Source organism: Ceratotherium simum, chromosome 5, assembly GCF_057802395.1.
Source record: "Ceratotherium simum simum isolate JZ-2026a chromosome 5, ASM5780239v1, whole genome shotgun sequence".
NCBI classification, from domain to species: Eukaryota; Metazoa; Chordata; class Mammalia; order Perissodactyla; family Rhinocerotidae; genus Ceratotherium; species Ceratotherium simum.
This window is the reverse complement of record NC_141904.1, coordinates 83,473,866-83,486,931: the sequence shown is the minus strand read 5'-3', so window position 1 is coordinate 83,486,931 and position 13,066 is coordinate 83,473,866. Positions and strand designations below refer to the sequence as shown.

The following is a 13,066-nucleotide window of genomic DNA, read 5'->3' as shown; positions in this document are numbered from 1 at the left end:
CTGTAAAATGGGCATAATAAACTGACCACCTTCTCACCTAGTCCCAAGGATAAGGGAGGGAAAAGCCAGTTGAAAATGAGTTGAGGTAAACATTGTCCTCTCCCCAGACCCAGCTGGAAAATGTAGGAATTCGGGAGTGGGGAGATGCACTGGGAGGCGATAGAGGTGGAGTTAGGATCCGAAATAACATACGTGCCTCCTCTAGTGGGCCCCATTCCAGGCCCACCCCCACTTCCTGAGAGTTGCCCACGCCCCCCCTTCACCCCGCACCGAATTTCTTCCCAAGGAAGGCCTTGCGCAAGAGAGCCTCAGTCAGGTCCCTTGGCCCCCTGCCTGCTGCCCCAGCAGCGGTTTCGATCCCCGCCCCCCACACCTTGGCTCCTAGCCATCAGCCCCCTGGCGCCTGTCCAGTCACGTGCCACGTCCGTCCTCTTTGGCCTGCTTCCTCCAGGATCCTGATTTAACTCCCCCTCCTCCCCGCCCCTGCCTGCACCAGTCCCTCGGGGCACCACACTCGTTTTGAGGAGCAGGTGTAGGGGATTGGAGCCTCAGCGACGCCTCGCTGAGGGACCTCGGGTCTCAGTTTTCCCGCCTAAGACTGCCTCGATTGCCTACTGTTGCCCTATTCTTTCCCTACTCCGCCATCCCCCCACCCCCATCAGTCTCCTGAGCCCTTCCGAGGGCCTAATTTCCTGCTGGGCACCAGGCGGGGAAGAGGTGAGGGGAGACAGAGCCCATAAGCCCTACGGGAGCGCCCAGAACTGGACTTCAAGAAACTCCACGAGGCGACGGGGTGCAACTGGCCAGCCTCTGGCATCAGACGGACCTGGGTTCGAATTCAACTCTGCCTCTGACTAACTGCTGATTTTGAACGCTTCATTTCTCTGGGCCTCAGTTGTCACCTCTGTGAAATGGGGGCCCTGCCGGAGACGAAGGCGGGAAAAGTCCACAGAAGATCTGACCTGAGTTAGAGGTTCTCCCCCGACCCAGTGCCCCTTCCCCAGCCCGGGAGCCGAGCCTCGCCTCCCAGTCCCCAGTCCCTCCGCCGCAGGCTCCTCCTCCACTGACATCAGAGCCGCAGGCGGGCGGAGGGAGTCAGCCGGGCCCGAGCCGAGCCCCAGCGAGACGGCGGGCGGGCGGGCCAGGCGCGCAGCGGCGGCGGACGGCTGACGGAGCTCGGCGCCAGCCACCTCCGGCCTCCGAGCCAGCCCCGCGGCGGGGCAGCCGCAGGTACCGCCCGGGGCCGCCCGCCTGCGCCCCTGGGCGCTGAGGGCGGCCGACCCCCGCAGCCGCTGGATACCCTCCCCCAAGGATGGGAGGGGGTGCACGGGCGGGCTGGAATCTGGATGGGCAGGGCAGGGCCTTCCTCCCCCACCTCTGCCTCAAGCCCAGCAGGTGCCAGGCAGGGCAGTGGGAAACTGAGTGGGTAACAGAGAAAGGTGGGGAGGGGTGTGTGTGTGTGTCTGAGTTCAGCTGGGCCTGAATGTAGAAGGACTGTGCATTTGGAGGTATAGATGTGTGGGGGCCCTGCTGGGCTGTGCTAATGTCTTAGCACAGGCTTGTGGTCCAGATATGGAAGTTGCAGTGTGTTGGTGTGTAAGGGTACCCTTATGGGTGGGGATGTCTAGGAGTCTGTTTTTGTTGCAGATGTGCGTCCAGGTGTTGTGCGTGCTGTATGTGGCTCAAAGGGTGGTAAGTCCGAGTTGGGGAGTACACGATTGTGTACTGATTGTGTTTGGAGTTAGGTGTATAGAAAGTTGGGGTTTGGTTTGGAGCATAGGAGCTTCTAGGGGGTGTAGGAGTTGGAGGGTGAAGGGTATGCAGGTGAGGTCTGTGTTATGTGTGATCCTGTCTAGGTGTGTGCAGATGTGAGTTTTGGAGTGTGGGAGGGATGTTTGGGTGTGAGGACGTCTAGGGGAGTATGTGTTGGACATGTGTGCTGATGTCTGGTGTACGTGTATGATCAGCTGTCAGAGTGTCTGAGTACGCAGTGTGCTGGATCTGGGGGCAGGTGTTTGGGCTCAGGGGTATGGGGGGCACTTGGTGTGCTGTCTGGGTGCAGGGATATGTGTGGAACTGTGAGGGTCGTATGTGCCAGGCCTCCAGGTGGCTTTTAAAACTCTGCCTCTAGAGCTTACCATCAAATCTCCTTTCCTAGAAGTTTCTGTACCTGGGATGGGTGGCCAGGCCACCCTGGGAACAAGATCCCATTCAAGGAGTGGGATTTCACACCAGGGGCTCTAGTCAGGGCACCTTATGCTCATTCTCCCACAGAGGAAACAGAGAAGGAAAGTGCCCTCCATGAGATCACAGAGCATGCTGGGCTCTGTTTTGGTCTCACCCTCTGTGAACCTGAAATGGGGTTGAAGAGGCTGTGTTTTCTGAATAGGCCCCAGTGTGGCTGCATATTGGAAGGAATAGCTGAGGGCAGCCCCCTCCAAGGCCTTTGCCCTCAGCAAACTTAGCTGGGACCCCAGCTAGGTGTTATTGGGCAACTTTGGACCCAGCTTCCTATCCATCACCAACCTCAGTCTCCCCATTCTCCATCTGATAAATGGGGAGAGAACTCGCACCATCTCCTGCTGGCTGAGATAGAGATCTCAGGGGAGGAAGGTACAGGCTGGATCAGAGTGAGAGGAAGCCAGGAGGGGATAGGCTGGGTGGGACCATTTCGTAGGCTGCTGGAACCCAGATGGGGAGTCAGAAGGGAGAGCGGGTAATAGGAGGCCTGGGGAGCTCCAGCTGTGGCTGCTGTTGCTGTGGTAACGGTGCAGAGGAGCTATTTAAAAACGTGGCTGAGATATTGCTGGAAGCCCAGGCTGCCGGAAACCTGATTTCTGAGAGGGAGAAGGAGGGAGAGGCGACACCCCAGCAGTCCCCAGGGTGGGGCTGGGACATCACTGTTCTGGGGACAGGGGGATCCTCTGGGGCCGTGCACTTCTACAAGCTGCTCTGGGGTCTACTCTGCTATCCTCCCAGAGGTCAGGGTCCCCCTGGGTGGGAGCAACTAGGAGGTGAGCTGAATAAATTAATGAATGAATAAATTTGTTGAATAAAGAATTTTGCTGCCACCCTGAAGGATTTTCCTCTAGGCATAAGGATTTACTGAATGGATATTGTTGAATGAACAAATGACTGGTGAATGAATGAATGTTTGTTGAATGAATTTGTCAAATGAATGAAATCAAGGAATGAATAAATGCAGGCTGAATGACTGAATGGGGCCCCCAGTAAGTTCACACATGGAAGGCTGGGCCCCACTGAGTTTTCTCCCTCCATTCCCCTTCCCAGGAGTCCTGGCTGTCACCGGGGGGCAGTGGGCCATGCCGGGGGCAGTGAAAGGCCCCAGCTGGAAGCAGGCGGAAGACATTAGGGACATTTACGACTTCCGTGATGTTCTGGGAACGTGAGTCTCAGGGCAGGAGAGAAGGGGGCTGTTCCTGAGCTGAGGGTGGGGTTGGGAAGGTCCTCACTCCTGGGCCTCGCTGGGGTGGTGCTTCCTAAGGCCGGTTGATCACTGCTTCCTGTTTCCTACAACCCAGGCCCTATGCTGGCCTTGCCATGGCCCAGGCTGGCCCCGGCTTTTCACTTCTGGCTGATAGTGGTTGGAACAGGGGCTGCTCTTGCCACAGCTCTGGGTTCCTGTGAAGAAAAGGAAGTAAGGGAGAATGAAGGAGCCAGTTTATTCAACCTGCTGCCAAGAGCTGGGAGTTCTGGCCGAGGTTTGGGGACTGAAGCTGGGCATGGCTCTCTTCTCAGTGCTGGGAATCCAGAAATAACTGAAACCTGGTCTCTGCCCTCAAGTTGATTCCAGACATGTGAGGGAGACAGACCCATGGAAAATGACAGCAGAGTGTGTGCTGTGCTCCAGTTAAAGAAGGGAATGAGGACTTTGCAGAGTCCACAGAGAGCAGTGACTGCTGGGAGAAAACTTTCTGGAGAAGGGGGCATAAGAGCTGGGGACTGAAAGATGGGTAGGAGTGCACTTGTCAAGAGAGGGAGAAAGGCATTCCAGGCAGAAGGAATAGCATAAGCAAAGGCTCAGAGGCATGTTATGTGTGGAAAGAGGTAAAGAGTTTGGTGGAGTTTATAATCAGAGGCTGGGGGAAGAGTGGAAAAGGCTGGAGAAGAGAGGGGAGCAGGTCACATAAGGCCTTGAAAGCCAAGCTGTGGAGGCTGGGCTTTATCCCAGGGGCCATAGGAAGATGCTTAAGACTTTTTGGCAGGTTTGCAATTCAGAGATGGTCACTCTGGTCACAGCATGAAGGGTAAACTCGAGAGAGACAAGACAAGAGAGACAAAACTAGAAACAGCAATGAGGCTACCACAGTCACTAGTCATAATCTCTGATGATTGAGATTTCACCACGAGAGATGCTTTTCTTTGACTTATGACTTTTTGTTATCCCGGGGAAGGCAAAAAGTTGTAGAAATAATACTCCAGTAAACCGTCCTTAATCAGTGAACTTTAGTGCAAATGAGTATATTTATTCCTTTCTAAGAGCCTGTTCTAGAGCACTGCTTCTCAAACTTCAGTGAGCATACAGATCACTGGAGGATCTTGTTAGAATGCAGATTCTAATTTAGTAGGTGTGGGGTGGGAACTGAGATTCTACATTTCTAAAAAGTTCCCAGGTGATGCTGATGGTTCTTCAAGGTTGTTCTAAAGGGTGTTAAATTAGACATGACTCAAACTGGCTTTAGCAGAAGAAGGAATCAATCATACACATACAAAAAGACCAGGGGATAACCTTCAGGCATGGCTGGATCCAGGGGCTCACATGATGTTATCAGGAAATTGTCTTTGACAATTTCTCAGCTCTGATTTCCTTTGTGTTGGCTTCGTTCTCAAGCAGGCTCTCCCCAAGTTGTGGCAAGGATGACTACCATTAGCTCCAGGCTTACATTCTACCAGCTTAGCAGGAAAGCGCCAATAACCTGGCTTCCATCACATGACCCAATTATTGTGGCCTCGGCATAGACTACTCTGATTAGCCAGGCCTCGGTCATGTGACCACCTCTGGCACCAGGGGGTGGATGAGCAATAGGGGGAGGCTCATCCCACCTCCTTGGTCCAGAGGCGGTCACCTAACCCATAGAGGATGGAGGAGAGGCTGGAGGGAAGCTGGGGTTCCAGTTCCCCACCTCATGAGTCTCCTCTCCCTGCAGGGGGGCCTTCTCAGAGGTGATCCTGGCAGAAGATAAGAGGACTCAGAAGCTGGTGGCCATCAAATGCATCGCCAAGAAGGCTCTGGAGGGGAAGGAGGGCAGCATGGAGAATGAGATCGCTGTCCTGCACAAGTGCGTGGGCCACAGCCTGTTCCTGCCCCGGGTTGCCCCTGCCTTGACCCCTCCTACCCCTGCTTGGGCAAATCATTTAACCTCTCTGAGCCTCAAATTGCTCATTTATAAAATGGGATGATAATCTCCAGTTGGCAAGGTTGCAGAGCGCATTAGAGGTCCTTTATTTCGAGTGCCTGAGATAGCTAACATGACAGATGTGATTGAGATGCCACAGCTTATTTATAGTGGTTTAATCTGTTCCACGGGTATAAAGGTCAATCCTTGAAAATGGCTGGAACCCACGTATCTCAATTGGTGTTATTGTTAGACCTACCTCAAGTTCCTCCCACATGTTAAAGTCACTCAGCAAGGTTAAAAATGCCTGTCGGCTGAACCCCTGACTAAGTCAACACCAGCTGGTCTGTGAATTGCTCATGCTGATATGAAACTTGCTGCCCTCACTGGAGAGCTTATAGAGAATATTCACTTCCAGTCTCTCTGAGCTTTCCAACCACCCTGGGCAGGGACGAAATGATCATTTCCACCTTTGGTGGTGGGGGTGGAGGGAGGACTGAGGCCCAGAGAAGGTAAGGGACTTGCTCAAGGTCACACAGCAAGTTTCTGGCTGAGCTGAGTCTTCTATCAAGCTCAGTCACCATCATTGGTTCATTTAGTGAGCACTTACTGTGTGCCAGGCACTGTGCCAAGCATCGTACCTGCATTATCTCATGTGAGGGAAGTGCTATTACTGGCTTCACAGAATAGATGAAGAAACTGAGGCTCAGAGAGGTTACACTCAATTCAATGAATGTTAGTGAGCACCTACTCTGCACCAGGAGCTGGAGGGACAGTGGTGAGCAGGATAAACCCCCTGATCTTGTGGAGCTGATGTTCTGGTGAAGGAGGCCGACAAACTTATAAACCCAGAAAAATTTTACAAATCATATATGGATCAGTGCTATGAGGGGAAAAGATCTGCTCCTAAATAGCACATGGTAGAGGCAGGTTTGGACCATGGTCTGCCCGATGCCAGAGCCTGGCGTTTACCTCTGTACTCTCCTACCTTCCAATACCTTATAATAAATCATGGTAAATCAGCTTTTCCCTTTGGGGCCCAGATCCTTGGTTTGTCCTGCCCAGGGATGCAGGCAGTGGTTCTTCAAGGTGAGGGTGGGAAGGTGGCTGAGCTGTCCTCAGCTCTGAACCACCTCATTCTCCTTTCAGGATCAAGCACCCCAACATTGTAGCCCTGGATGACATCTATGAGAGTGGGGGCCACCTCTACCTCATCATGCAGCTGTGAGTGGCCCTGCCTCTGCGCCTTCCTCACACCTCTCCCTGCTGCCCCCTCCCTAGCCTCCCTGCCTCCCCCACTCCCTTGGCCAGACTGCCCTGTACTCGGCTGCAGGGTGTCGGGCGGGGAGCTGTTTGACCGCATTGTGGAAAAAGGCTTCTACACAGAGCGGGACGCCAGCCGCCTCATCTTCCAGGTGCTGGATGCTGTCAAGTACCTGCACGACCTGGGCATTGTACACCGGGACCTCAAGGTGGGGTGTGAGGTTGTGGTGAGCTGGGGCACCCAGGGGTGGGGGCTCTGCCGACTCCTCACCATGTGACCTTGGGTAACTCTCACCCCCTCGCTGAGCCTCAGCTTCCCATCTGCCAAGTGGACCTTGTAAACCCTAAGCTGCCTCCTCCCACTTCAGTTCGGACACTCAAATGGACACAAAGGTGAATTGCGGTGTTATTTTATCCAAATAACATCTCGTGTCTTTTTCTAATAATAAAAGTCTCACTTGCTTTTTGTAGAAAATTTGGATAGGACAGCAAAATGTAAAGAAGAAAGCCAGAAACCCCTGAAATTCTACTTGTCAGAGATTATGATGGGGTTCACATTTTGTAGTACATCTCATTCTGGTCTAGGAGGAGAGTGCTGGGGTGAGACAGATCTGGGTTTGAATTCTTGCGTTGTTACTCCCTAACTGTAGGGCAAGTCACTGTGCCTTTCAAGGCATCAGTTTCCTCATCTGTAAAGTGGGATTATTCAGATTGTCCTGGCAGGATGTGCTAAGGATGAAATGAAATCAAGCACTAGGTGCTCAGAAATTATTTCTTTAGGGCTTTACCATACACACCTGAGGTTTCGAGAAAATTCCCTCCCATATCCCAGAGGCCCTTGTCCTTTCTGGAACTTTTAACGTCCTTGAGAACTTCCTTGAGCTTATTGTGCCTTCAACCAAGATGGCAGCCATGAAGCCACAGTTGCTTTGGGGGGCCCATTGCTTCTCAGGGGGTGCTTGGGGAGACAGAAGGTTCTGCCAGCCTCTGATTATCTCTGACTGCCCCTTCCCCTCCCTCTTGCCCTCCTAGCCAGAGAATCTCCTCTACTACAGCCTGGATGAAGACTCCAAGATCATGATCTCCGACTTTGGCCTCTCCAAGATGGAGGACCCCGGGAGTGTGCTCTCCACGGCCTGTGGGACCCCAGGATACGTGGGTGCGGAGGGCCCTGGGCTGGGGCTGTGGGTTGGGAAGGAACTAGGAGCTGCAGGGCAGAGATTCGTCACTACCGTGTCCCGTTCTCTCCATAGCCCCTGAGGTCCTGGCCCAGAAGCCCTACAGCAAGGCAGTGGATTGCTGGTCCATTGGTGTCATCGCCTACATCCTGTGAGTCGGGGCTTGGCCATTGAGGCATGTGGCTCCAGAGTTCTCTCCCTTCCTCTCCTGTTTTCCTCCCCTCTGCTATTTCTTCCTTCCTGTCATTCATATTTTTATCTACCAATTAATGACTAATATTACTTCATTCAATAGATACTATGTTTCAGGCACTGTGCCAAGCACTGGGGATTTAGCAGAGAACAAAATGGACAAAGTGCCTGCCCTTAAGGGGCAGACACTCTAGTAGAGGAGACAGACAAGTAAATAAACAAGTAAACAACAAGTAGATAAATCTATAAAATAATGTCCAGTGGTAAAAAAATGCCATGAAGAAAAATCAAGCAGGGTAGCGAGAAGGGGATGGATGCCATTTTAGATAAGGTCAGGGAAGGCCTCTCTGAGGTGGTGACATTTGAGTGGCATCCTGAATGAAGTGAGGGAGCCAGATATTTGAGGTGTGGAGGGAAGAAGGGTTTAGGCAGAGGGAACAGCAAATGCAAAGGCCCTAAGGAAGGAAAGATGGCAGCATGTTAAGGAACAGAAAGGCCACCATAGCTGGGCAGGGTGAACAAGGCAGAAAAGGGTAGATATCCCCACCTTCGTAAAAGGGGGAACTCCTTCCTGTGGGTCCTGCCTGACCCCTGGGACTGCCCCAAAGCTCCATCCTGGAGCCAGTGGGTGCACTGAAAGTGGAAATGAGGATGAGTTTCTCCCTGCCCAGGCTCTGCGGTTACCCCCCCTTCTATGACGAGAATGATGCCAAACTCTTTGAACAGATATTGAAGGCCGAGTACGAGTTTGACTCTCCTTACTGGGACGACATCTCTGACTCTGGTATTTGGGGCTTTGCCTTCTTCCCCTGGGCCCTGCCTCTGGTGCCTTCCTCATCTGCCTTGGGGGGTCTCCTCACTGCCTTCCTTTGGTCAGGTTCCCCAGCCCCAGACTAAGAGCTGTCTTGAGACCAGACCCCACACCCCAGATGCTGCCCTCTGCCTGGCCCTGGTCTGAGAAACCTGTAGGCATTCATTCATTCTGTCTTCAAACATAGTACTTTTGAAAATACCTCCCTCACTGATTTCCTAATGCCTAAAACATCACCATAAAACTTTTCATCTGACTTTTGTGTCTCCTATTAGGAGGCAAACCTGTGAAGCCATTATCAATCATTTACACATCAGTATAAATACACTGTGTAGAATCTTCTCTAAGAACAACTTTTTCTTAAGGAAAAAAGGAGAGAGCTGGAAGGCTGGGGTGGGTGGGGGACTTAGAGAAAGAATACAGGTGGGAGGGTAGTACATGGACAGATCTGGCCCCTTGTCTTGCTTGGATGCCAGGCCAGACCTGAGGGGGTGGGTTCTGTCTTGGGGGTGTCCACAGGCACCGCCATGCTGTTTCTCTGTCTTTGTTCTTGTCTCGGGGGTTCAGCTAAAGACTTCATCCGGCACTTGATGGAGAAGGATCCAGAGAAGAGGTTCACCTGTGAGCAGGCCTTGCAGCACCCATGGTGAGAGCTCCTAAAAGCTGTGGACTGGGTGGGGGCGGTCTGGGGCCCCCAGGCCTGCCTCTGCCTTCATAGATAACCCTCCACACACCCCCATCCTAGGATTGCAGGAGATACGGCTCTAGATAAGAATATTCACCAGTCAGTGAGTGAGCAGATCAAGAAGAACTTTGCCAAGAGCAAGTGGAAGGTGAGCGTACAACCCTAGTCCTGGGTCCCAGCCTCCCCAGGACTCCTCCCCACCCCCATCCAGGCCTCAGCTCGCACAGCACCTGGCACCAAGTCGGGCACACAGTAACTGCTCAGGGATGCTTACTGAAGAACCTCATTCACTCATTGATTGATTGATTGATTCATTCAATGCTCCCTGACACCTACTCTATTCCAGGAGGTACCTGACCTCCAATTCTAGAGGGAGAACAGTGTATAATTCTTTTTTTTTTTTTTTTTGAGGAAGATCAGGTCTGAGCTAACATCCATGCCAATCCTCCTCTTTTTGCTGAGGAAGACTGGCCCTGAGCTAACATCTATTGCCAATCCTCCTCCCTTTCTTCCCTTTTTCTCCCCAAAGCCCCAGTAGATAGTTGCATGTCATAGTTGTACATCGTTCTAGTTGCTGTATGTGGGACGCCGCCTCAGCATGGCCGGACAAGTGGTGTGTCGGTGTGCGCCCGGGATCCGAACCCGGGCCGCCCATAGCAGAGCACGTACACTTAACCACCAAGCCACGGGGCTGGCCCCAAACAGTGCATAATTCTTAAGGAGACATCTAATCCGACCTACAGGGTCCTGGAAGGAGCATCAAGATGGTAATTGCCTGAGAGACCTGTCAGACTTGACAGCTGATAGGAATTAGCCAGGCACAGCAGAATAACGTGTGAGGCAGAGGGAACTGGTGTGCAAAGGACCAGGGCCGAGAGAGAGTGTGGCCATCCAGGGAAGTGCAAGTGCTAAGCCTGGCTGGACTGGAGGGGCTGTGGGAGCTGCAGGGCAGGAGCCCAGGCTGGAGGTGCAGGTAGGGGCCAGGCTGCTCAGGGCCTCAAACGCCACAGTGGAGCACTGACTTGATCCTGAGGGCACTGAGGAGCCCCAGAAGGATTTTCAGCAGGAATTTCTCCTTTAGAAAGGGCTCTCAGGATTCACACAGAGGCCCAGAGTGAAGACTGGAAGACCCCTGAGGAGGCTGTGGCAAAGATGCAGGCAGGAGAGGGTGAGGGCTTGGACCAGAGCAGTGGCAACAGGAACACAGAACAGTGGTTGGTCGTTTAGGAGGTGGAGCCAACAAGGAGTGATCGTGGAATGGATGTTGGGGGACAGAAGAGATGTCGAGGGCTGGCCCAAGATTTTGATTGGGGACAAGGTGGACAGTGGTACTGTCACTGAGATGGAGATCCCAGGGGCAGAAACTTGTCTTGGGGGGATGATTTTGGTTTGGAACATGGTGAATTTGAGGGGTGTGTGGGACATCTTGGTGGATATGTTGAACAGAGAATGATACAGACACACTCAGGCAAGGTATTTTAACCTCTCTGTGCCTCAGTTTCCTCCTTTGATAATGGTGACACTAATAGTGCCCACCTCAAAGACTTTTGTGAAGATTAAATGAATTACTATGTAAAGGGCTTAGAACAGTGCCTGACACATAATGCTATATTAAGTGTAAGCTATTGTAATATGAATATGAGTTAATTATATAACAAGTTATATACATCTGATATATAGATTTTATATCTGTGCATGTATTTGTGTGTAAATATGTAATATGGCTGAATATAATTTAATAAAGCCTTGTAGAGGTTTCAGGGGATCAATCAATAACAACTGAATGAAAATAACAGAACCACTGCAAGAATCCCACTGCCAGACCCTGCCCCATGATCTCCTACTCTCAAAAGTCCCTTCTCCCCGCTCTCCCCACAGCAAGCCTTCAATGCTACGGCCGTGGTGCGGCACATGAGGAAGCTACAGCTGGGCACCAGCCAGGAGGGGCAGGGACAGACGGGGAGCCACGGGGAGCTGCTGACCCCAGCAGCTGGGGGTGAGGACCAGGGCTCTGTGGAAGGGCATGGGTGGTCCATGCAGAGGCACCCAGGCTGGAATGGAGGATCTGCTCATACGGCCAACTCTGTTCTCTCTTTCCATGTAGGGCCAGCGGCTGGTTGCTGCTGTCGAGACTGCTTCGTGGAGCCAGGCCCAGAGCTGTCCCCCTCACTGCCCTCTCAGCTCTAGGGCCCTGAATCCAGGCTCAGGATCCCTTGCATGAGAGGGGTTGGGGGCAGCCTGCTCCCCTTCCCTCCCTGAACTGGGAAGTTACCCTGCCCCACCCATTTCCCTACCACTCCACTGTATTTTCCATACAAATGTTTCTATTTTATTGTTTCTTTCTTGTAATAAAGGGAAGAGAATAAAACCATAGGTAGCTCTGTCTCCCAAATAACCCCCACCCCACAATGTTGTGCTAACTGCTTGATTTGAGGGTGCCTGGCTCTGAGGTAGTTGCAGGGAGTCCCCTTCCCAACATGAGGCTGGATGGGGGAGGGGGGCAATGGAGGGGAAAGGTGGTTGGGGAATCCCTTTGTTCATTGGCCCCCGCCTAGCTTTCTGGCCCTGTGGATCTCTTCCTGCGCTTTGCTGGTGGCTCCTGAGCTCGCTGGGGTTGGCGCAGGTCAGCACTGAACAGCACCTGGGGGCAGGGGAGGAGTTTGTGTGGGGAGAGGGTACACAGGCAGCAGGGCCGGTGGGGCTGGTGGCAGTGTGGGGAGGTAGAAGAGTTCATGGGGAGCTGGGCCAGGGCAATGAGACTCCACTGGAGTCAGGGTTGGGGTGGGTGGAGAGTCCTTTAGTGTTACCTGGGGCAGCGGTGGTGGTGGAAGAGTCCACTGGGTCAGGGCTACGGGAGGAGTTCTCTGGGGTCTGGGCTGGAGGAGGAGGGGAAGCCTAAGTACACTCACTGCTTGTGCCCAGCCAGCATAAGGTCCCCACAGGCTCCGGAAAAAGTTTCCTAAACCAGAAGTGATAAGGCAAAATTAACTGGTCCTTCCTGCTCCCCATCCACAGGGGTAGAGTTTTAGGGAGAGGTGTGAGAAGTTTCCACCACCTTAGCCCACTGCCAGCCCCGCATCCCACTCTCTCTCCTTACCCAGTTCCTTGTTGGCCTGGGGGCTCGGACCCTTGGCCTGGGTCGTGGTGGGATGCCAGCTGTAGTCACGCTGGGCAATCTGCCACACATGTACGTCCACCGGCACAGCCTGGGGCTTGTCTAGGGCCATCAAGCAGATACAGTCAGCCACCTGTGACAGACACAGAGTGAGCCACAGAGGAGGAATGGCAGGATCCAGCCAGCATCCTGCTTCTCGCCCCAAAGCCAGCTGCTTCCTCCTCCACTCTGAGGTTACTATTATTCTATATTCTCAATCAATATATACCATCTATTAATAACTTTAAAAATAGCTTTAAAAAGATGCATGCACATCTATGTGGGCCAGGTTCTCATCATAACCCGGGAAGGAGGTAGCACTGTATCCATTTTGCACACAAGAAAATTGAGGCTCGGAAAGGTGAAGTGACTTGGCAAAGTTCCATGGCTAGGAAGAGGCAGAACCAAGTTTAATGTTAGCCTGGA

General features: G+C 52.8%; 2 protein-coding genes across 14 annotated transcripts in view; one reads left to right on the top strand and one right to left on the bottom strand.

The window, feature by feature from the left end:
- Window positions 1-13,066, bottom strand: part of OGG1 (8-oxoguanine DNA glycosylase) — a 29,163-nt gene that overhangs the window by 12,407 nt on the left and 3,690 nt on the right. For 2 of the 10 annotated variants that reach the window (XM_087431453.1, XM_087431454.1), the window contains exon 5: window positions 12,584-12,703. In XM_087431453.1, coding sequence (XP_087287579.1) covers window positions 12,584-12,703 — 120 coding nt within the window. Of the gene's footprint in view, window positions 1-3,400; window positions 3,643-11,895; window positions 12,128-12,293; window positions 12,446-12,583; window positions 12,735-13,066 lie in introns of those variants that run through there. The other 8 variants (XM_087431449.1, XM_087431450.1, XM_087431451.1 and 5 more) reach the window with 7 other exon arrangements.
- On the top strand, window positions 1,298-11,857 carry CAMK1 (calcium/calmodulin dependent protein kinase I). Of its 4 annotated transcripts, XM_087431446.1 has the most exons (12): window positions 1,298-1,403; window positions 3,289-3,406; window positions 5,169-5,300; window positions 6,507-6,581; window positions 6,691-6,829; window positions 7,653-7,779; window positions 7,874-7,949; window positions 8,662-8,774; window positions 9,369-9,447; window positions 9,547-9,634; window positions 11,365-11,482; window positions 11,591-11,857. In XM_087431446.1, the coding sequence occupies exons 1-12, from the start codon at window positions 1,313-1,315 to the stop codon at window positions 11,671-11,673; spliced, it is 1,239 nt and encodes a 412-aa protein (XP_087287572.1). In that variant the 5' UTR covers window positions 1,298-1,312; the 3' UTR covers window positions 11,674-11,857. The 4 variants fall into 4 exon arrangements, with proteins under 4 accessions (XP_087287572.1, XP_087287570.1, XP_087287571.1 ...); XM_087431444.1 differs by lacking the exon at window positions 1,298-1,403 and having other exon boundaries at window positions 3,219-3,406; window positions 6,691-6,772; XM_014797619.2 differs by lacking the exon at window positions 1,298-1,403 and having other exon boundaries at window positions 3,298-3,406.

What these genes read in the sequence shown, in the direction of transcription:
- CAMK1 (XM_087431446.1), top strand. Translation starts at nt 1,313, where the DNA reads ATGGGAGGGGGTGCACGGGCGGGCTGGAATCTGGATGGGCAGGGCAGG. An exon ending in GAGATCGCTGTCCTGCACAA is followed by an intron (nt 5,301 to 6,506) that starts GTGCGTGGGCCA and finishes TTCTCCTTTCAG; the next exon opens with GATCAAGCACCCCAACATTG. An exon ending in GCTGACCCCAGCAGCTGGGG is followed by an intron (nt 11,483 to 11,590) that starts GTGAGGACCAGG and finishes CTTTCCATGTAG; the next exon opens with GGCCAGCGGCTGGTTGCTGC.